Source organism: Rhipicephalus sanguineus, chromosome 4 (assembly GCF_013339695.2).
Source record: "Rhipicephalus sanguineus isolate Rsan-2018 chromosome 4, BIME_Rsan_1.4, whole genome shotgun sequence".
Taxonomy (NCBI): Eukaryota; Metazoa; Arthropoda; class Arachnida; order Ixodida; family Ixodidae; genus Rhipicephalus; species Rhipicephalus sanguineus.
The window spans coordinates 155,453,839-155,475,665 of NC_051179.1; the positions used below are offsets into that span (position 1 = coordinate 155,453,839).

At 44.1% G+C, this 21,827-nt stretch overlaps 1 protein-coding gene across 1 annotated transcript; it reads right to left on the minus strand.

The window, feature by feature from the left end:
- Nucleotides 1-1,745: 1,745 nt before the first annotated feature.
- Nucleotides 1,746-21,233, minus strand: LOC119389072 (uncharacterized). The gene is made up of 4 exons (XM_037656345.2): nucleotides 20,940-21,233; nucleotides 15,597-15,664; nucleotides 5,513-5,605; nucleotides 1,746-2,271 (listed from the first exon to the last, which is right to left on the minus strand). Exons 1-4 carry the CDS (start codon nucleotides 21,019-21,021, stop codon nucleotides 1,963-1,965), a joined length of 552 nt encoding a protein of 183 aa, XP_037512273.1. The 5' UTR covers nucleotides 21,022-21,233; the 3' UTR covers nucleotides 1,746-1,962.
- Nucleotides 21,234-21,827: the final 594 nt, after the last annotated feature.

Genomic DNA, 21,827 nt, shown 5'->3' on the forward strand with positions numbered 1-21,827 from the left:
TTAAAGGAACCTTCCCTGAAGCCAGCTTACTTTTCACAAATATTAAACTCAGGATTTTCTCTATCCTAGTAAAAATTGCGTTCGTGAAAATTTTCTGTATTACTGAAAGTGAGGTAATAGTCTGTAATTGCTGAGGTTTTTATGTATATTTCTTTTGAACGAATATTATATTCTCGTTTTCCAGCTCAGTGGTAGAATTGAGCTGCTGAGAAATTCTGCGTAGAGTTTCACAGGTTTCATAAAAGTAAAATTTCCTCCTTTTTTGTCAATTTCACTTTTATGCCCTTATCTACGGCCACTATTCCGTGGCTCATATCTCGTACTTACGGTAAATTGTGTCGTCATTTTCTTCTTGCCCCAAGTATTTGTGTTTGTTCTGAAGGGCAATCCTCAATTGCTGTTTTTTTTTCTCCGACTATATTTCCGTTGGCATCAGCTCGTGTTTTTTCCAGGTTGAGGATGATACTCGAGCACATTAGGCTGTCAGCACTTCATTTTACATTTTCGACTGCTGCGTTCTGTGCTACGCTTGTGTACTCGCACAAATATAAAAGTATTTTTTCGTTGTTGTTTCTTCATTATGCCTTTTTAATGCCGACATCGTATTTTTATGCTTTCTGCAGAAAATATGTCGAGCTCCACAGAGAATATAAACACGTATCTCGTTTTGCAACACTTGAGCTTGTCAAGTACTATTTCGACACCATGTCGCAATCTCACATCTTACTTCGACTATCCGGTTAATATTTTATTGGCGTTATTTGATACACATAAACTCATTAACGTGCTCAAACAATGTGCATCGACTGTAAAATGTTGTGGGTTGAAATGATTATTGTGCCTTTATTGGGTAGCTACGTTTGCATCTACTACATAGCCCTTAAGGAAAAGTGGTCACATTTGATTCTTACCCTAATCAGACTGCTTGCTTATCGGCTGTAGTGCAGACAACCAGTTCGCCTTAAAGTTTATGGCTGCAGCCTTTCTTATCAGATGCGAGAGCGCAGGTTGAGTGATGGCACAATGACGTTTGGAGGCTCTCCACTCCGAGAGCTTCTCGTTTCACTTCTTCAATCCGCTTGGTGCTGTGCTGCATACTGGGCACTCATTCCATTAATTGACGAGAAGAGAGCATAAGCTTACTGCTACATAATAACAGAGAAATAGCGCAATTGAAGGCAGGGGCTGATGGAGCACGACAACAGGAACAATCCTCCGACCCTGTCTTAAATAACCGCTGTGGCTTTGCCGCTTTCTTTTTAATTATTGAAGATTGTTTGGTACAAGAAATGCATACCCTCTAAGGATACCACTCGGATACAACTTATAAAGGCAGGAGAGGCCTCGCCCCAGAGGCGGAGACCGATTGCCGCCACGACTAAATAGTCCCCGTGTGAGCAGGACGGCGGAGACAGCCGGCACTCCGGCTCATGACGTCAGTCTGAAGCAAGCACGTGTTGGTGCGGACTAGTATTTGCCGTCATTTGGGGAGTTAGCGCCGTTATCTTCTACACTTGCACCCCATTGCAATTAGTTAGAATTATTTTGCGGCTTACAGTTAGGCAGTATAGATCTATTGTGAAAACTTTGGTCTAAACTATTTGATGAGGATACAGCGCGCGTTTCCTAAAAACAAAAACAAAAATGGTGTTGAGGCGTATTATCTTAAACAGCGCACCTATGCAAACAAAGCATTCAATAATACAATAAACCATCCATACTTAACGCCATGTTTAAACCTTGCGAACAACTTTCCTTTTAATTCGACGATTTCGAGTTCTGATAGTGGGTACAAAACTACGCTACTTTGTGCTCCGTAGCTTCGTTGAATTCGCTTAACTAGCAGACGTCTAAACAGGCGTTGTGCGGCCACAGGTTTCTTGCTTCTATAGATTCCACCGCTTTCTACCTGTATTCTCGCTAGTCAAACTCCTCAACATGCGCAGAGGTGAGCTTCCATTTTTAAGGCGCTGCCGAATTATCTTCGTCAACTTCGGCTTGTTCTGCAGCCGCATTTTCGTATTCATCTCTTTTGCCACTCGGTGTGGATTCTGTTGCCGTAAATTCCGTTGCTTCTGTTTCGTCTTCAACGTGGGCGTCATCTCGACTAATACTCTCAGCTGTTTGAAATTCTGCGCCAAGGCTCTCTGAAGTGGTCGATGGATCCTTCACCAAAGCCGTTGTTGTAGAAGGCACGTCCGTCGCTTCAGGTGTTTTGATTGCATCGACGCATCTACCATTTAGGCACTCTCCATCGGGCACCAACAGGGTCTGAAATGAACATTGATATATAATAATGCCAAAGAACAAGCAAAAATCATCTTCATGCGCATACTAGTATTCAGATTGAACAGTACTAGCACGATAGCTAAGTATGACACTATAATGTGCCCGTAAGCATCAAGATATAGAAAAGGAAAAGCACTGAATCTTATTGTGGCTGTGTCAAGATTGAAGCAAAAGAGATCGTTGTGCCACCCGTAGGTAATCGTGTAAATCATGCACTTCATCTAATCTTGACATGTAAACGCGTAGCGCTCGTTAAAATGCGAAAATGCTCGTTTGAAGAGGGCATACTAGAACGTGGGACATCGTATATATAGTTTACATGCCAGTGCAGACATCAGTGGTGAAGCAGTTCCGTAGAATAATGAAAGTACAATGCGTCAAGTATCCTCATAATGACCAACGTTACGAAGCAAGTCTATGCTTCGTAAGGAATGTGCCCGTTTTATAGGTTATGCAAGTGTTGGCTAAATACAAAAAAATCCTTTAACAGCAGAGCTCTGACGAAGCCGAACTCGAACACAAACTATCATCATCATGAACGGCCTCTACCTTCCCACTTCAAAGTGGAAAACGGTAACAGAAAACTCCACTTGGCGAAGTGGAGAAGCGGAGGAAGAGGAAGAGAAATAAAGAAAATGAAATACATTTTCTTCGCGAGACGGGAATGGAACCCGAGTATCTACGGTCCGAAAGAGACCGTCATAACATACCAGGGGTTCTCAAATGGGTGTCAGCGTAGCGATTTTTAGGGGTCCGCGAAACCCATGCTCGAAAAAGAAAAAAAAATTACACCATCTTTCGCTAAAGGGGACTATGAGGCGATGCGAAGCCGGACCACTTGCACGATCGCGTTCCGTTGGCGTTCGTTGGGCATGCTACCGACCTCGCGTCGTGGAACGCAAAGAGAAACACTTCGCACGTCGTGTCTTCCCTCTAGCCTGGCCGTTAATTCTCACAGGAGCGGGGAACGCGGTCGAGAGGCGCGCGAGAAGGGGGCAGCGTAGAAGAGGAGAGAGAGGGGGGGGGGGACGCGCATGCGCTGGCGCTCATCGCGGCGCTGCGCAGGAGAGAATTTCGGCATGTCGAGGCCTCATTTCAGATGAGTCAACCGAAGCAAGCGCTGGACTGAACGCGCGCACCCCTCTGCCACTTGACGGAGAGAAGACTAGAGGAGGAGAGTAGCGCATGCGCCGCGAGAGCAGAAGCGAGAACGCAGGAGAAGCGCAAGCAGGTGCTGGTAGAGAAGTGGAGAGAGTAATGCGCAGCTATTGGAGAGAGAAAAGGAGGAGAGTTGCGCATGCTTAGTGAGAGTGCGGTCTACCAGGCCAACGCCGCGGGACATAGCCCTGAGCAAGCGATGCTTCGCATCTAAAAAACGTGTTTTTTTTTTTTGTAGGCACACTATGTCCCGTGACAGCGGCCCCTGCAGATTTTTGGTATGCTTCCCCGCGTAACACGTTCTTATTGCGGCGGGGCTGACTTACGTTTCCCCTTCTCGGTGAGATGTCTGTAAAGCTTTTGTAACAGTGTTCTACGACATATGAACGCAGGCGTGCTTTTTCCAGGCTTGCATATTTGAAGAGGAAACGTAGCTAGAAACAGGCTAAATGCTGCTGCAGTCCGCGGACTTATGGACATGCTGTTGGTATCGAGAAATAAAGAGAAAAAGGAAGAGAGGAAGACTGAGATCGAGAAACAAAGAGAGAGAGACAGCGGTAGAAAGAGAGATATAAAGGAAGGAAAAGAAAAAGAGATGAAAACAAAAAAATAGTAACCTTTCTTGACGAGGCGGTAATTAAACCCGGGTAGCCATGGCCCAAAGGCGAGGACTAAGAAATTGCAGACACTCACAGTTAAGTGATAAAAGTTAGGTGTGGCATTGCTAAAACATCGCTTCTGGTTTGCGAAACCCCCGCAGCTCTGCTGGTCTTTGGTGCTTGCGATAGCAGAACTACGGCTAAATTTTATACGGCAAATCAGTTCAGAGAAAGCCCGCAAGATGGAGGAGTGTTGATGAACAGGAAAGTTTTCATCCACAGGTTTCTGGGATGAAGCTAGCATGCAAATGGACTGCGATTTCTCGCGAAAAGCCTTAGTCGAAAAATCTTTCCTAGCCCAGCACACGAAGCCGGGATTCCGAGGCGCTCAGGCCTCCATCAAAGCTAGCCAGGCGTCCATCGAATCTCATCGCGAGGGAAATTAATCGGCAACTGAATGCATACGGGCACCTAACATAGCAAGTGTCCACGTCATTAGAGGCTTTTACACCAGAGTTGTTATGGTCGATGTTCGCCGTGTGTCTTATCATCATCGTGAACCGGCACGCACTCAATCAGCCCCCAAACGCTCTGTAAGATTGACACACAATAGAAGCTGAAATGTGCGGCCCCGGTGTTTATCAATGCTTTAATTCCGACAATTCGCTTAAGCCTCCGTCCATTAAGAAGACGAGAGAACGACTACAGAGGTAGAGAGAGAGAAAGAGAGAGAAATAAAGGAAGGAAAGACAGAAATAGATAGAAAGACATAGAAAAAAATAGACAAATAGAAAGTGATTGAAAGGCACAGAGTGAAAAAAAGATTAATATGAAGGAGAGCGAGCTTAGCCGTGTATAGTGCAGTACAGCAAGGGTTGGGAAAGAGAAAAGCCGGGGGATCAGAGGTCAGAGCCTAGCCAAGCCAGGACCAGCTATGTGCCCACCAGCCCTGCTGTGGCCCAGCCTTGCGCGACTTAGTGCAAGCTGCGCTATTCTTTTTATTTTGTCCGAACACTTTTCACGTTACCGTGTTACCCGAATCCCGGGTTGAGTCTGCGCATGCGCACGCCTTTACGGAACGTAGCGCGTTACGGAATGGGCGCTGTTACAAAACGTAAACTAGTCACCGGATACGTTTTACGTTTAGGCCTTATTTCGCAAATTCGCGTTCTTCGTGGCTACATGTGAGATCCGCTTTACGGAGACGTCCGCTGTTTGGTAGCGTGTGCTATTTCGGTAGCGCGGTAACCTTAGAAAGCGCACGAACATGTAAAAAGACCCTATTCCGAATCAAGTTGTTGATTATCGCGTACTCACGTCAATATACCAGCCACCTGTGTAGCTCAGATGATAGGGCAAGGATCGGGAAATGCGTTCGTCTGTAATTCGAACACACAAAAAAAGAAATTTACTGTCATCTAAAAAAAGCGTCGTGTGGATTTTTGGCTGCAGAAATGCGATCTCACCGAGCACGCTGTCCCGTCATCTTCGTTCTCGAAAGCTATGAATGGTCCAGCGCAGAGGTACTGGCATGGCTGGTAAATTCGTCTCCAGATGAACTAAAAAGAAACAATAAAAACCGGTGATGAAACACGACAGTTTGGATATCAGGCCCAAAATGAAAACAACTGATGACGACTGCTGTGTGCGCTTGAATACTGCACGGCAATTTAATCTTGATTCATCTATGTATTTATCATTTATTAATGTTTCTTTAGTACATGTTCGTCCTGCTTACAACTAAAATACAGCGGGAGACGATAAGCGCAGACAAAAAGTTGAAGGACGCTTGAGCACCACCTTCAAGAGTAGAACGCGATGGCGTAATATGGCTCCGTTCGCATCGCACTCCAATTGCTAGCCTAGGTTCTGTTCTTTGTGCATGCTTCAACCGTGCCGTAAGGAAACGAACGACTGCGCGCGTAACATTGGCCGTTTCAAACTATCCTAAAATGGCTACTGCAAGTACAGTTGTTAAGTGCCCACTACGCCATAATTCTTCCCTTTGCGAATCAGCGACACGCCCACTACGCCACGACACGCCCACTACGCCACTACGACACGTAAGGAAACACGGGAACTTACGCAGCTGCTCACTTTTGTTGATGTCTTTGCAGCTGATGCTGATTAAAAATGACCGAGCGCTTTGTAATGGGTGGGTCTTTAAAAGACCCATTCGTTGCGCAATTCACATATTTTGACGCCTGGCGCGATTCTACTCTTGCTACCACGCAATATTACATGCGTTAAGGACACTCCTTGCACTACATGCAAATCATATAGTGTTCTTTTCTAAACTAGTTTCAAGCAATATTGTAGCTCTGAGGTAGAACACTTGCTTGTCACACGCAGACGGCCTGGGTTTAATCCTCACTCGAACTGAACATTTTTTATTATTTATTCATTTGCACCTTTTTCGTTTTTCGGTCACGGACAAAATGGTGATGATTCGCTCACAACCGAAGACGCCGACACCGGAATTTCTGCGAAACGAGTTCTTTAGCGCTATCGCGTTATTATTTGAATAATTGGAGCACGTGGGCTGCACCAGGGTATACGTTTCTTTGGGCAAGTTCAGCAACGCAACGGAATAATTGCCATTACAATGTATTACATTTTCTCAAAACCGTAACTAACAGCCGAGGGTGCTATCAATTTCAAGCCATTCAGCCCTGGAACTTTTATAAAGATATTCGTTTTTCCCGAGATAGCTTTTTGACGTAATCAGCAACTCCGCAGATGAATTCCGCTAGACCTTAAAGTTGGGCGAGTTGGTGACTGTGCAGGTTGAAATCATGTCGATTCGTGCAGGTTTGAATACGAACATTACAATACTTGTAAAACACATTCTGGTTTCGTGTACAATGCGTATGATTTGCTGCTGTGCTCCTTGCTGCTATCACGACTGAGAATAAGAAGAAAGAACTTGTAAATGTGTGCACACGCATAGCTTTGATGTACTTCGAGAGGTACATTATTAGTGCGAAGTTTGACACTCACACGTAGCTGAATTTCTCTCCATAGAAAATTAGTGTTGCAAACTTTGTGACATCGTTTTCTGCACTTCATCACTCGCCGAAGTGTGAAGGCCACCGCTATTTGAAGTTATGCATCACATGTTAGTGAAGAAATCAGGTTAAGTTCTCCCTACGGACTCTTGATATATTAAACGGGGGCGTACTGCATCGAATCGCGCGCTACTCTGATCGCTTCATACGCGCACCTAAAGAAAACATGTGTGTGGTGGATAACAGCGGACTTAATTACAATGAATAATTTCAAAATGCGTTATTAACTTAACTTTGGTACTGAAATACCGTTCTCTGTTAAGGTATATACAGGGCGTCCCAACTAACACGCGGCACGATTTAAAAAAAGAGCAACCGCGTTACGCAAAGCAAACCTAGTTTACGTTGTTCCGAGTGCACTGGAGCAGCCACCACTATTTTTTTCGTTAATGAGGTTTAAGAATTAGTCATAATTTTAATTGTAACTCGACAAGTATTCGCCTAATTATCGAAATGTCAATGAGGCATACGTAGGCATGTTGAAATGTCATCTAACTGCGCTCTTTTGAACAACGTACTAACTGTGCGCTCATTTTTTCCGGTTGATCAAGAAAACTCGCGGAATCTGAAAAGTGACACGTGAGTTGACTAAACTGATCTGCGGTTAAGGGCTTCGGTGTTTATACATGCGGCATCGAACATTCGAGCCTTATCGCTGGTGTTCGTGCTAGTTCCAGAGTAAACTAAAATGCTCGCGTTCGCGCGCTCAAGCCTATGAGACGATTCTAAAATAATCTGGAAGGTTTTCAGACATTCGGGCGCGGTTGGCGAAATGCAGTGATTATAGGTGTAACGGACCGGTTACGTAGAAATACAAAAAGGAGCGTGTGTGTGTGTGTGTGTGTGTGTGTGTGTGTGTGTGTGTGTGTGTGTGTGTGTGTGTGTGTGTGTGTGTGTGTTATTCAAAGGCGCTACATTCCTTCGTCTGCGTTTTATGACAACGAAATTAAGTTCGGAATATGATAAACCTGATTATTCTTTATCTCTGCTAGCCAAAAGTGAACAGCCATTCCATTTAATTGTTTTAAGTAGAACAGTTATATTTTGACTAATGTGTGCATTTCAGTCGATTTGCCACTCCCACCCCAACGCAGTGCTGTTTCTTCACTACGACCAATACGGGAAATCGACAATGGCACCTAAGGTAAGTATTTGCGTACTCAACGCCCTTGTAAGCACAATATGCTCAGACCTCGTGAGGAGCGTGGCAGCCAATAAAACGAACGGAAATGTTTACCTCTGATAAGAACTCTTTATAGACCTTCTATCGGCAATGGCTCAAAGGAGACCGACTGCTTTCTCTTGAGACTTCGTTGCTTTACCTATGCGGTTTTTCTCTGGGCTCTTCTCAACGCATATCTTTACTAGTCACTTAGGCACCACATCGGTACCTCATCTTACGTTTTTTATGATAGGGTCATAGCTCACGGGGTAAATATATATGATGGGCGAAAATCGCGAAAAACCGCGGACGTTGACCCACCAGACCGTACGCCAGTATACCGCTCGCCCATACGAAAATGAAAAAGAGTATTGAAAAAAAAGTTTAAAACCAGGCAATGCCACATTGTTAGCCGATAATTTGAACCATGTAGATGCGCACAAGCAGCCTATTTGTGCAGCTTTTCAGTGCAGGCTATTTGTGAAGAGAGCTGCACAAGAGAGCTTGTGCAGCTATCTTAGCTTGGTGCTCATCTCAGCTCAGTGGTGCACATTCAAACTACCTGCACCTTAATGCCACAATTGGTGTTCCCATGCCATTCATTACCTGTTCTTTAGTGTCACTACACCCGCACCTGGGAACCGCCATGAGTCCACTAGTTTCAATCAAGCAGAAAGCTGACAGTGCTTGTAATTCAGCGGACGTATACCGAAGGACTTGCGTTGTAAGGTTATATATTTTCATAAATTTTTCGTAAATTGGTATATAAAAAAAGATTCTCACCTCTCAGTTCGTATAAGTCGCTCTGACGTCTACACCTACGTATTCTTCACCTTGCTGGGTACACTTCTGCAATGAGTGTCCCTAGCGATGATACTGATAAGACAGCTTGATCCCGTCTGAGAAATGAACAACGGTGAGACACCTTGTTGCTTGCTAAGTCGAATGTCGTGTCCGTCGTATTCGAACACAAAGTGTGCACCGCCTACGCGACATCGTCGAGTCTCTGCGTTTTCCATTCACCGCCTCGATCCTTACTTGTTATCCTAGTCTTACAGGCGTGCTTCACGTTTCACACTCATTCTGAGCTTTGTAAATTACCCCGCTCGTGCGTGTAGCAATGCTTTTTCGCGCTTAAGGAGGATCAGTAGCCCGCGAACACACCTATCAGTATCACATTGTCTACATTAGGAAAATAGCTGATAAAGTACTTGAACTGGTATAGCGCATTACGGGAAAAAAGAAACGACCAAGGAGACCGACACAAGAGGACAGAGCGCTAAATTCCAACTTGTGTCGGTCTGCTCGGCCGTTTCTTCTTTCCCGTAATGCGCTATACTACTTCAAGTACGACCGAATCAACTCGCCCAATCTTCAACACTAGTGATTAAGGCAGTGAAGCACGTGTACAGGCACCACGATTATCCGACAGTCTCCCATACAGCGTACAACTTTGTCAAACGCGGTAGAGCTTGATGCTGGGCTAGTTGGTACATGTTACAGGCAGAACAAATGAAGAAGGAGACAGTGGCGGACTCTAAAATACGCACCACTGTATACTGGGAAGAGGTTAGGTTCGTCAGTGGTTGCACCCTATTTTTTTAGCACTTATCTTGCATCCATGCACGCGTTTGGCGTCGTAGATGAACCCCGTAGTTAGTTGCAAGCACTCGTCATTACGCATCAAGCGTGAGGTTATTGCACGTGATGCACTGCTGAACTGGCACATATGAACCTTAGAGGCTCACACGAGGAAATCATATAATACGAGCAATGCCCAAGTGATTTATTCTATGATAACGTTTGGTAGAGCTAAGCTTACTCGCTACTGAGTGAGTTAGGTTGTTTACGTATCCGAGTTTTTTTCTAATGGAATGCACTACAGAGGTAGAAACACAATAGCGGTGGTGAACAAACGTATTTAAATTTTCCTTTTCACTGCTTTGATGGCAAGGTTGTATGAATGAATAACCAATGCAAGGTCGTTAGTGTATCGACCTCAGGATCAATGATCAAGAAGACAAAGCACGAACAATAATTGCGACGGCGTTCGTGAATGTAAAGGTGGGCGAGCAAGTAAAAGCCAGTTTTAGGATTTCATACGCTGTCGCACTGACGAATTAGGAATTTACTCGCTACCTTGTCGAAAGCAGCCCAACATCATGCGGCGTAGCAATGTCCTACATTCAAAGCGACGGTGGTGAAGGACGCATTCCTAGTTCTAACCTTCGATTGTTTTCCAACAAAGGTTCTTTTCCGGTTCATTATGAAAAATTTTCCATCCGTCCTCAATGCGCATCACCACTTGCGGGCGCCACAACAGATGCTAGTGGGCCTTGATTGCACGAATATTAATAGTGGCGTACTGAAGTTGGCATATTCTACCATGAAAAAAAAAAGACACTTTTTCGCTGTATTTATGCATCAATTCAAGCAAACTTTATCGACGATTCGCTTGTACAAACGACTTAAATTTTTTTTTTCACGGCCCAAACCAGAAGTACAAATGTTTGGTTACAAATATCATGAAGCGCTTATTATGAAGACACAAAATTGAAAATAATTCAGTGATTTCTAGTAAGTGGCAGTTTATGTCCCATAATATTCCTCTTATCACAGGTCATATGTAGCTTTGATAACATAAAAAATGTTGTGCCGCAAGAGAATCTAGATGCAAAATCACATAGCTTGAGTGAAATATACTCACATAGCTTGAGTATATTTCACTTTTTACAGTGAAAGCTGTTATGAGATCACAACAAAGGACGGTTTTGGCGCCCTAGTTGTCCGCTGCCGCAGCCTGTGTCCGTAACCACTATCGCGCGAAATAAAAAAAAAATGAAATAAGAAAAAATATCCAGGATGGAACGAGGTTCGAATCTGGGCCCTCTGCGTGGGAGACGAGTATTCTACCTCGGAGCCATGCCGGTGCTTGAAGATGCTTTGCAAAAATACCTTATACAGGCTTCATGTCAGGAAGGAACCACATTAACATGTGTAATGTAGTGTTGTAGAAGAGTAAAATAACAGCCAGGCGTCACACAATGCGAATTGCACAACGAGTGGGTTGTTGAATGCTTCCAACCCATTACAAACGGATCTGCCATAACTCTTCATCGTCATCATCCGCAGCATCTACAAAGTGCACATAATGTCTTAGAGGTGTTTAGTGGGTTCCATGGTTCTCCGCAGAATTACGAAAACTTGCGTAGTGGCTGCATCCCTACTTCACAAAAATTATGATGATTTATAGCGCAGTGGGCTCCTCGCAAGTGCACTTCTATTGGTTGCCAATGAAGACCATAAGGCTCCCATGATCCATCTCCTCAGGGTTAATTCCCTCGCTCAAAGTTAATTCCCTCGCTCTCCCTTTCTCACGTTAACGCATGTTGTAAAGCGTGGTGGGAGAGTCCAATAACGACCGGGCGTCACACAATGCGAATTACGAAGTGGATCGTTTAAAGCTTTCAACCCATTGCAAAGGGCTCAGCCATAATTCTCCATCGTTATCAACCGTCGCATCAACAAAGTGCACATAAGGTCTTACAGACGGTACCTGGCTTCTCCGTAGAATGACGAATAATTTCGTGGTGGGTGCTTCCCAACTTCACAAAAATTATAAGTTGTGGCGTAGTGGGTACGTTGCTTGTGTGCTTGTATTAGTAGCCACAAGAGAGTTTATAACAGGATCTAGAAATGGAGCGCTTCCAGCTTTCGCTGTGACTGTGTTGCACTTACCGCGCAGGCTTGGCGTTTTTTTTTTAAACACTACAGCACTTTAGGAAATAAAAAATATATCGATGCGAGACAAGTATTTCCATTCTAAAGCGCACCAGTTAGTGAGATGGCTCCCTTTCGGTGAAATAAGCTGAATAATGGCGGTTTTTACTTACGCGAAGTTATAAAACTTCTATAAATCTTGTTGCTTAGTGACACATTTTCTTTGATATAGTGCTTAAAACCAAACAATTCCTTTTGTGAAAAGTAGTACAACTCATGACTTTTCAATTTCGCGAGTAAGTTTCTGTGCATTGTGAAGCTGAAGGATGGTGCAATCGTGTTTCTGAAACTGTATACGCATTTGCTCGTATTCCTGCAATTGCGATGATGACATAAATATTGCTACATGAGGTGGAATAAAGTATGCTGGATAAATCAATACATTTAATGACCTTCATTCTAATGTGCGCACTCTGTATTCAGAAAACCTTAGTTGCACATGCAGCTGAAAATAAGTGTGACGACTGTTCAAAAAGTGAACCTCAAGTTCAAGAACAGCATTTTTCTTCTACGACCTGCTGTGAGTTGCACAATGACATATTCAGCTAGTAAAAAAATAACAAGTTGAATGAAAGACTGAACATAATAAGGTGAGTTTAAAGTTTTGAATAAAAAGCATAAGAAAAAACTGGGGAGGGGCAAAGCATGTAGGTAGGGGTGTTTCAGCTCCACTAACGTGAAACCTGTGTAGGTGCGAAGCAGGTGGAGGTGTGCGCCGGTGTTTCCCACAGCAATACCACTGCTAACGGGCAATGAGACATAGCAGAAAGATTAGACACAGACACCCGCAGGCCGCTTTTAGTTAACGTGCACGCTGCGAATCTTTATTGTTCAACTACGTAAAAGAGAAATCTCCCACCGCCGCTACATTACAGGTCAAGGCCCAGTGCCTATGTATACGGGGTGGCCGGTGAACGGTTGTGCAGCGCGAGCAGTAGGTTTTTTCAATCAAGAAACTCGCTAGAAGACACTGCCTGCGTCGACGTTGTCTCTCGCTGGCGAGGGCGCGTTCTCATTCCTTGCGAGCTAGTAGTTCAGCGTTCATCGCAGAAAGAGCGTTTTCATATTCAACGGGTTCCGTTCGCTTTCTCTCGCCACACGGCGAGCGCTGAGGCGGTGGCGCCCTCTCTTGTGCTCAAACAAATGGAACGCCCGACAGCAGACGACGCCGCACGCCGCGACAGCAGACGACAACGCACGATGCACGCCGACACGCCGAGACCCTAAGGTGCTTCGCCCCTAAAATCTCGATACTATACCACTCTTTGAAGGTGGGTGACTGGCGGAGCTGACGGGCGCAGTACCGTCTCTACTCCCGTTGCCGTTCTTCATAAGCGCGCTGCTCCTCGGGCATTCTCACAATGCGTGGCTGCCGATTAGTTGCTACGGACGATCTTGACAACGCAGCGCCTCGACTCGAATGATATGGGCGAACACTAGTTGCTTGGTTTTTATTGCATTATTGCATTAGTTCTTCCACCGCTTTCTAGAATACTCCAGGGGTTTTATCACTTTAATGCTCCGAACACCCCTTTGAAGCATTAAGCTGATAAAACCTCTGGTCCCCTCTAGGATGCGGTGAGAGAACTTGAACATTAAAGTTAGTTTCTCAAATGCTTCCCAGAGGGCACTAGGGGTTTTCGCATACGGACAGCTACACTAAGAAATCAAGGAGTTTTGCGATAAACGGCTCCGCTGTAAAATGCCATTTTATAGTACATTACCACGAGCTTTGTACAGGTTGATTTGGTCCCTCTGAAGACCACCAGCATGCAGCTTTCTCAACTTTGTTATGAAAGGTGTTTTGCGATTTATCCTCAATAATGGCGGCCTTGTGCAGTGGCTTTCGGATTGTTGAAGATGTTTTGCACATACTTCTAGACGTGTATCCCGAAAGTTCCACACCACCATTAAATTGAGAGCGGGCGATAACAGCAGGGATTCTGTTCTTCGGCAGCTACCGAGCACGTTGGTCGCTATCGCTGCCGCCCAGGTGTAGAGCTTCTAGTGGGCGCTAGTGAGCCTCTTAAGCTGCTTAATTTAAGAGCTTTTCAGCGTCCTCCCAAGGGTTGACATCCCTCGCATGCACTTGGTATCATCTTGTTTCCCTGATTGGTTGTGAATTTTCACTCAAATGAAATTTCTTTATATCAATACGGGCATGATATCATAGAAAAGGTAATTTCACTTATGTTTACTTAGAGCACGATATTTCTTCCTCTAATGTAAAATATTGTCACGGCTACTCGGATAAACCAGCTGCAAAATTCTGCCCAGGTGTGATGTTCCAGAAGTCAAAAGCACTAGGCGTGTGTACCAGTGTCAGTGTGATGTAGGGATACCAGAAGTATCTGTACAGGGCATGATTGCCGCTGTACTCATAACTAAGATGTTGATAGTTGAATTGATCCTATAGCAGAAGCAAAGAAATAAAATTTAAGTCGTTACTTTTCGCAACTACGCTTTAGCAGATACCGCACAGACATTGGTGGGCAGAGTATGATTGAACTTCCGTACTGAGTTTCAGCACCACCATGATTATAAACACGGTACAGTAGACCTACATATAGGCCATGTTGATCAGTAATTGAGCCTGATTCTTTGTTCCTTTATTCATCATCATCATCATCAGCCTGTCTACGACCACTGCAGGGCAAAGGCCTCTCCCATGTTCCGCCAATCAACCCGGTCCTGTGCTTTCTGCTGCCACGTTATACCTACAAACTCCTTAATATCATCTACCCATCTAATTTTCTGTGTCCCCCTCACACGTTTGCCATCTCTTGGAATCCAGTCAGTTACCCTTAATGACCACCGGTTATCCTGCCGACGTGCTACGTGCCCGGTCCATATTCATTTCTTCTTCTCGATTTAAACTATTATATCCTTAACCCCCGTTTGTTCCCTGACCCACTCTGCTCTCTTCCTGTCTCTTAAGGTTACACCTACCATTTTCCTTTTCATCGCTCGCTGCGTCGTCCTCAATTGAGGTTGAACCCTCTTTGTAAGTATCCCGGTTTCTGCTCCGTAGGTAAGTACCGGTCAAGTGCGTCCTAACATAGACAGCGCTCTGTAAAGACTAGCGCTCAGTGAAGACTGCACGAACTAGCACAGACATTTAGCAGGAAAGCTCGTTACAGTTCATCGATGCGAAATTCTGCAATGTTACGCTGAAACCTTGTGGAAGATTAAAGAAATCTGAGAACAACGTTCTTACTCTACTAAAAAGTTTACATGTGCCAAGGAAAATAGGATATTATCACGCACTGTATAAGTGTCTGAAAACAAATTAATGCACAACTGAGGTACGTGCGTTGTAGAGAGTAAGAAAGAAGGTTAATTAAAAATAGCGCCAGTGTAAGGTCGCATGAAAACAGACTTCAACAGGAGAGATCCACTGTATTTTAGTTAGTACACAGCAGTCTATGGCACTAGTGGGTAAAATGTGGCCACTGCAGTGGGTGAACTACAGCGGCCTCTATACCTTGAATGATCTGCGCTTATAGCCTTTAAGAAAGCATGTTTCAGAATTAAACTTACAAATTTGTAATCCGTAGCTGGTTCGCACTTTTCCACAGTTCCTGCGACTGTTGGTTCAGCCGGCAGACCTGCAAAAGCAAACCCTTATCTAATAAAGTGCTCCTCTGAAGGCGTAGCTTCATTGTGAATTGTAGTAAAAGTATAGCACTACGGCGACGCAGTTAACATTTAATGAAGGCCCTCAGGTTATAGCAGTTGTAGTCAGCATGAAATGTGCGTGACGCCGAAGCCGAAAAAAAAAGGGAAACCAGCGTATACTATACTCGCTAATGAAAAATGCGAGTAGAACTGTGCGTGTGTTTTTGTTGCGCGATATTTTGAGGCAAGGAATTTAAGAGAGGCATGCGCACACGTATACACAGACTACTCTTTGTTTTTCTTTTTTTTATATTTTCACATTTATATGTTGTGTTCCACTCATTTTCCATTTACTTCCCCTTATTGTCCCTTTCATGTTCCTCTTTATCTTCTGCTTCGGCGGCGCGAACTAGTTTAGAGACTCCTCTTGGTTTGTATTTTTGTTTCTTTATTCGTTATTTCTATTAAAAAGTTTACGTCTTTCTTATTTCCATTCTTTTTCTCTTCGCGGCAAAAGTGCAAGAGTAACTCAGCAGGGCTCGACGGAACAAAAAGAGCGTCGCCTGGCTCGAGGTGCGCGAACCAGGACATCTTACGCTGTGCTCGTTCACTCGGTTACTGCTAGGGACAACAAGCGATGACGATCAATCCATGAACGGGCACGCAAGAGCTGTGTTTTGATAGAAGTCCGCTGCTCGTTCTAGAGATTTTGGCCCGCATTGAAATTCCATCTATCAGGTAAATACAGCTGGCTTTGTTTCAGTAGAATGCAGGCGAGCAGTTTAATTCAAACACTTGAGATGTTATAGTGTCAGTGGTGTTCGTTTTGGCTGACAGTGCCAGGTGATGATATAGAGTGTCAACAATGAGCAGAAAGTTTTGTTTTGTGCAAAGTGTCTCTAGCAACTGCTGAGAGTGCTCTTCAAGAAACGCTGAGATGATATACGCAGTTACGCGGGAGGGAACTGCAACGTTGCCCATACGTTCGCTAATAACAAGTACAGCCTTACTTAGAAAGCAAGAAAAATATATGACGGTTCATGTAAACCAATTACGCCAGTTCCCCTAAAGTGCAACTTTGCGAAGCATCACAAATAGATAACAATCTGTTCTATAATTTAATGAAATGGCTGCCACATGCTTTATTTTGATATTTTATTTTTCCTAAGATGAGTCAAATTTCTTGGCGTTGGTGTTGAAGGTGCAACGATTGTTGTGATCACCAGAGTTGTACATCTGAGTAGTAGTAGTAGTGGTGGCGGTAGTTGCAGTAGGGTGATTCCACGAGAGATCGAACATGCCTGTCCGTTCGACATTTTTGTTTTGCCTGGGTTTTCTATATGTTATGTGGGCACATTCAAAGTGCACGGAACCGAAAAATTCATTCCCAAGAAACGCCTCCAGCGCGCCAAAAAAAATAATTGAAGGTGGCGGCGCGGGCGTCCTCTTTTTGCTCACTGCAATGTTTTCCGATTTCACGGCCGAATTTAACGTGAACTAGAAACGATGTGTCGAAATTTTTTTTTGCTGGTTTTAATACGCATTACTGTGAATTACATCCATGCTTTTGTTATGCCGTCCTCAAAAGGAAGAAATGTGAAAAAATGGCAAACGCGGCCGAAATCAAAAAAGTTTGCTATGTTTGAGGCGCCTTGGCGCCTTTTCTCTTTCACACAGAAACTTGAAACCAATGTCAAATATAGAAAAGAGCCTTTGAAACATTACACGGAAGGTCATATTCCTACGGGCAGCACAAAAAAGGAAAAAGAAAGTTAAAGAAGCGAGTTTTTTCAAAAAAGCTGATTTTCAAAAAATAAAATAAAAAAACTCCGGTCTCAATTCTGACGACCATTTTTTATCGAAAAGCGCTTATGTCAGTGAAAACACCGTTTTAATATCATATGTCCTCATTTGCTTTGTTCACGGGATATAACGGGCTGAAATGACTCTTGCTGTGTGTGCTCACTTCAGTGCGATTGATGGTTGTTATCAGCTTGCATTGTGCTTAAATCTACAGTTTTAATTATTTTGCTGCAGCAAAATATTGCTCTGGTGGCTTTTCGTCAAAAGAAATGTATTCTCAGATTTTATTCGTGTCAAGCGTGTGCGGGGGTGGGCTGCTGCCGCTCTCTAAAGGGCTAACGCGTACGCAGTTTGCAGCCTACAACCTCGCCTACGAGCATCAGAGGAAAGGTGGGCGCACTTGTTCAAGATATCAATCGCTTCTTCTTCCTGAAGAATTGCCTCGTCTAAATCACCGCGGTTCTCATAGATGTAGACAGGTTTTCCTTGAGGCGCTTAAAGCAATGCTAGCAGACAGGGGCGTAGCGAGAAATTTTTTTCGGGGGGGTTTCAACCATACTTTATGGATATTCGTGCGTGCGTTTGTATGTGTGCGTGCATATATACGCAAGCAAAACTGAAAATTTTCAGGGGGGGTTTGCCCCCCTCCCCCCTTTGCTACGCCCCTGCTAGCAGACCTGGAAGGTGTCACGATCCTCAGCCTATGGCAGTAGCTTCTGGAGGTAGGCAACAACAAAAACAGCAACGAAGAAAAAAATTTACGCAACGAAAATGTTTTGCTCAGCAATTTTCCTTTTGTGAACCAAGTCGAAACTGAACGGCGCCGCCCACATTCTCTCACTTTTGCGCTGCTGTCATGAATGAGTTTCCAAAACTGCTCAGGGTTCCACATTTTATGACCAAGGGTGTCTAAGCGCTTTGGGCTGTGATAATTAATATGTAGGCCACACTCGTTGTCAAAATTAAGGATGTCACTCTGGCGCCATCAGTGACGTCTGCTGTTCTCGACGTGGGAAAGCACTTTAGTAAAGTGCAGGCAAAACATCATCAATTGGGCAGCTCCGGCAACTTGTAGGTTAATCATGCCGCACCGCACGTTTTCTGGCTGCTGAAACGCTGAGGTAAAGGTCGAGATCATACAGGAAGACGTTATCTGCGACGCCGAAAACATGCGACAGCGGGAAGCAAAATAAACGGCTCGGAAATGACTGAGCTGACTTTTACAGATGTTGTTTAGGCACAGTGTGCGTCGAATGGAGAAGATGGTTAGAGCGTGGAATCCACGTAATGGAAGGGAAGCAAGTAGGCAGTGAGAAAGCGACTGCATAACAGCGCGCCTGCTGATTGTGGCATTTAGTTACAGATTAAGCTGGCCTGTCGCTGCATACAGACGCTTTGTTTGGTGTGCAAGGCGAGTTTTGACAAAGACACCTAAACCATGTGCTCGCTGTGTCTCACGTGTTCCTGATTAGCGAATAATGGCGAGGTAAGTTGAGGTTGTTGACTGCTAACTGCGTACGCGTTAGCCCTTTAGAGAGCGGCAGCAGTCCACCCCCGCACACGCTTGACACGAATAAAATCTGAGAATGCATTTTTCTTGACGAAAAGCCACCAGAGCAATGTTTTGCTGCAGCAAACTAATTAAAACTGTAGATTGAAGCACAATGCAAGCTGATAACAACCATCAATCGCACTGAAGTGAGCACACACAGTAAGAGTCATTTCGGCCCGTTATATATCGTGAACAAAGCAAATGAGGACTTATGATATTACAACTGTGGTTTCACTGACATAAGCGCTCTTCGATAAAAAATTGTCGTCAGAATTGAGACCGGAGGTTTTTTATTTTATTTTTTGAAAATCAACTTTTTTGAAAAAACTCGCTTCTTTAACTATTTTTTTTCCTTTTTTGTGCTGCCCGTAGGAAACTGATCTTCCGTGTAAATGTTTCAAAGGCTCTTTTCTATATGTGACATTGTTTTGAAGTTTCTGTGTGAAAGAGAAAAGGCGCCAAGGCGCCTCAAACATAGCACACTTTTTTTTATTTCGGCCGTGTTTGCCATTTTTTCACATTTTCTTCCTTTTGATGACGGCATAACAAAAGCATGGATGTAATTCACAGTAATGCGTATTAAAACCAGCAAAAGAAATTTTCGACACATCGTTTATAGTTCGCGTTAAATTCGGCCGTGAAATCTGAAAACATTGCAGTGAGCAAAAAGAGGACACCCGCGCCGCCACCTTCAAATAATTTTTTTTGGCGCGCTCGGGGCGTTTCATGGAAGTAAAATTTTCGATTCCGTGCACGTTGAATGTGCCCACATAACATATACAAAACCCAGTCAAAACAAAAATGTCGACCGGACAGGCATGTTCGATCTCTCGTGGAAGTACCCAGTAGCAATTGGTGGTGGTGATGGTGGTGTTGGGGTGTAGTTATGGCTGTATTGTAATTAGAGTATAGGGTTGGCTTTTCATGAACTATTGGCTTAAAGTAGAAACATCAGGGTACATGTTTGCCCGAGGCAATGTACTTTACTGGTATTAGTACCTACATTTGAACGGCCAGTAAACACGCAATATTCACGTCACTTAGAGTACTGTTCTGTTGTGCTATACTGAGCTTTAACTATGTGCGTAGTTTCAGACCATGTTCAAACTATCAATCAGGTGATAGAGAAATGCGTGGAATATGGCCGACCCTTATATATCTATATAGCCTTGATATATTACGCGAAAGCATTTGATTCGGTCGAAGTCTCAGCAGTCATGCAGGTACTACGCAATACGGGTGTGGAGAAACTCTATATAAAAATGCTGGAAGCAGTCTACAGCGTCGCTACAGCCAGCATAGTCCTTCATAATGAAATCAATAAAATTCCAATAAAAAGTAGGTAAGGCAAGGAGTTATGATCCCTCCTATGCAATTCACTGCGTCTTAAATAAGGATTTCACAGTCCTGCAATAGGAACAGTTATAGATGAGGGTTAATGAAGAATAACAGTAATAACCTGCGGTCCGATCATGACATTGCCTTGATCAGTAACTCGGGGACGATTCTTAAAGACTTAATAAAAGCCTTGGATGCTCATCAAAGCGTACAAGTGCATATAATCATATATCTTAAGTTACTTTGGCAAGCAGACTACAAGCAAAAAGGGACAGGCTTTGCATCAACGATGTATAATGCTTCTAAATGAATATTTATTCAAATCTACGTCCTTATATATCTGCACTGCTACTGCATACGGCCTGATTATTATCTAAGAAAGCTGACTAAACCGTAGGTAAAACTACAGCCCGAATGCCTCAGCACTTTTCATCTCCTAAACTCTAAGACGCACGTCACTTCCCATTGAGCTGGCATAAACGAGAAGTTTTGTTATTTTCCAAGCGCACATGCTCACAACGAATCATCTGCATTATTTGTTCATGAAGCGATGAAAATGAGTGAAAACATACCGTTGTCCTGGGCCACGACGCCTACAAGAACACTCAGAAAGGCCATCAGCATTTTCAACCGCAATGTCACCATGTTGCGCATGAATAAAAACCCCCTCCTTTACAAGTATTCAAGCTTTCTTGAGTCACTTCAGCCAACGCGACCGCGCGTCAACTCATACGCCGAGGAGTCTGTCACGCGTTTTGTGCACTTTCCAGCAGCCCAAACTTCACATATTCAAGTGCGTCATATGACGTTTTATAACAGCGCTATAACCCTCTGAGCTGTGGCGAACAGATTTCGCAACACAGTGAAAAGCGCATCACGTGATTTCGTCAGACTGTCGAGGCGTCGTTGCTTATTACGAGAGGATGAGCACTTTTGCAGACACAGCCACTAATCCCCGGAGATAGCACAGTAATGAGACGTACGCCAGGAGTTTCTTCGCACACGAGTGGGCCCCATTCCGCTATCAGGCCACTGCCTTCGCCTACGCCGACTCTTGCTTCTGAAAGAGTAACTTGAAAGAACGGAAGCATGGGCCAGTTGGTGATTTGTAATCGACATATTTGCACAGCGCTACGAGAACGAGGACGTATGAAAGCCATGTACGCAGCGCCTGTGTTGTGTCTTTTCATACGTCCTCGTTCTCGTAGCGCTGTGCAAATATGTCGATTGAAAGAATAAGAAACAACAAGAGCAAGCCGCAACGTACATGTCTTTTTATTTGGTAATGCCATCATTGTGACACTAGTTGGACAGATATTAACACATTTGATCTGCCAACAGTTTTCTATCTAGCCAGGAATAATACGGCGTCTCGACATCTCTCGTCTTCGCAATACGGCCATATACGTTCACGCCGAAATGCTTTACTGCATCTAAAGAGACAGTTAACCGACTAAATA

Bases quoted from the DNA above. Each gene is read 5' to 3' on its own strand.
- LOC119389072 (XM_037656345.2), bottom strand. From the start codon at position 21,021: ATGCGCAACATGGTGACATTGCGGTTGAAAATGCTGATGGCCTTTCTG. The intron at 5,606-15,596 runs GTAAGTTTAATT...GTTTCTTTTTAG, and splicing joins CAGCTACGGATTACAAATTT to TTCATCTGGAGACGAATTTA. The intron at 2,272-5,512 runs GTGAGATCGCAT...TGTTCATTTCAG, and splicing joins ATGACGGGACAGCGTGCTCG to ACCCTGTTGGTGCCCGATGG.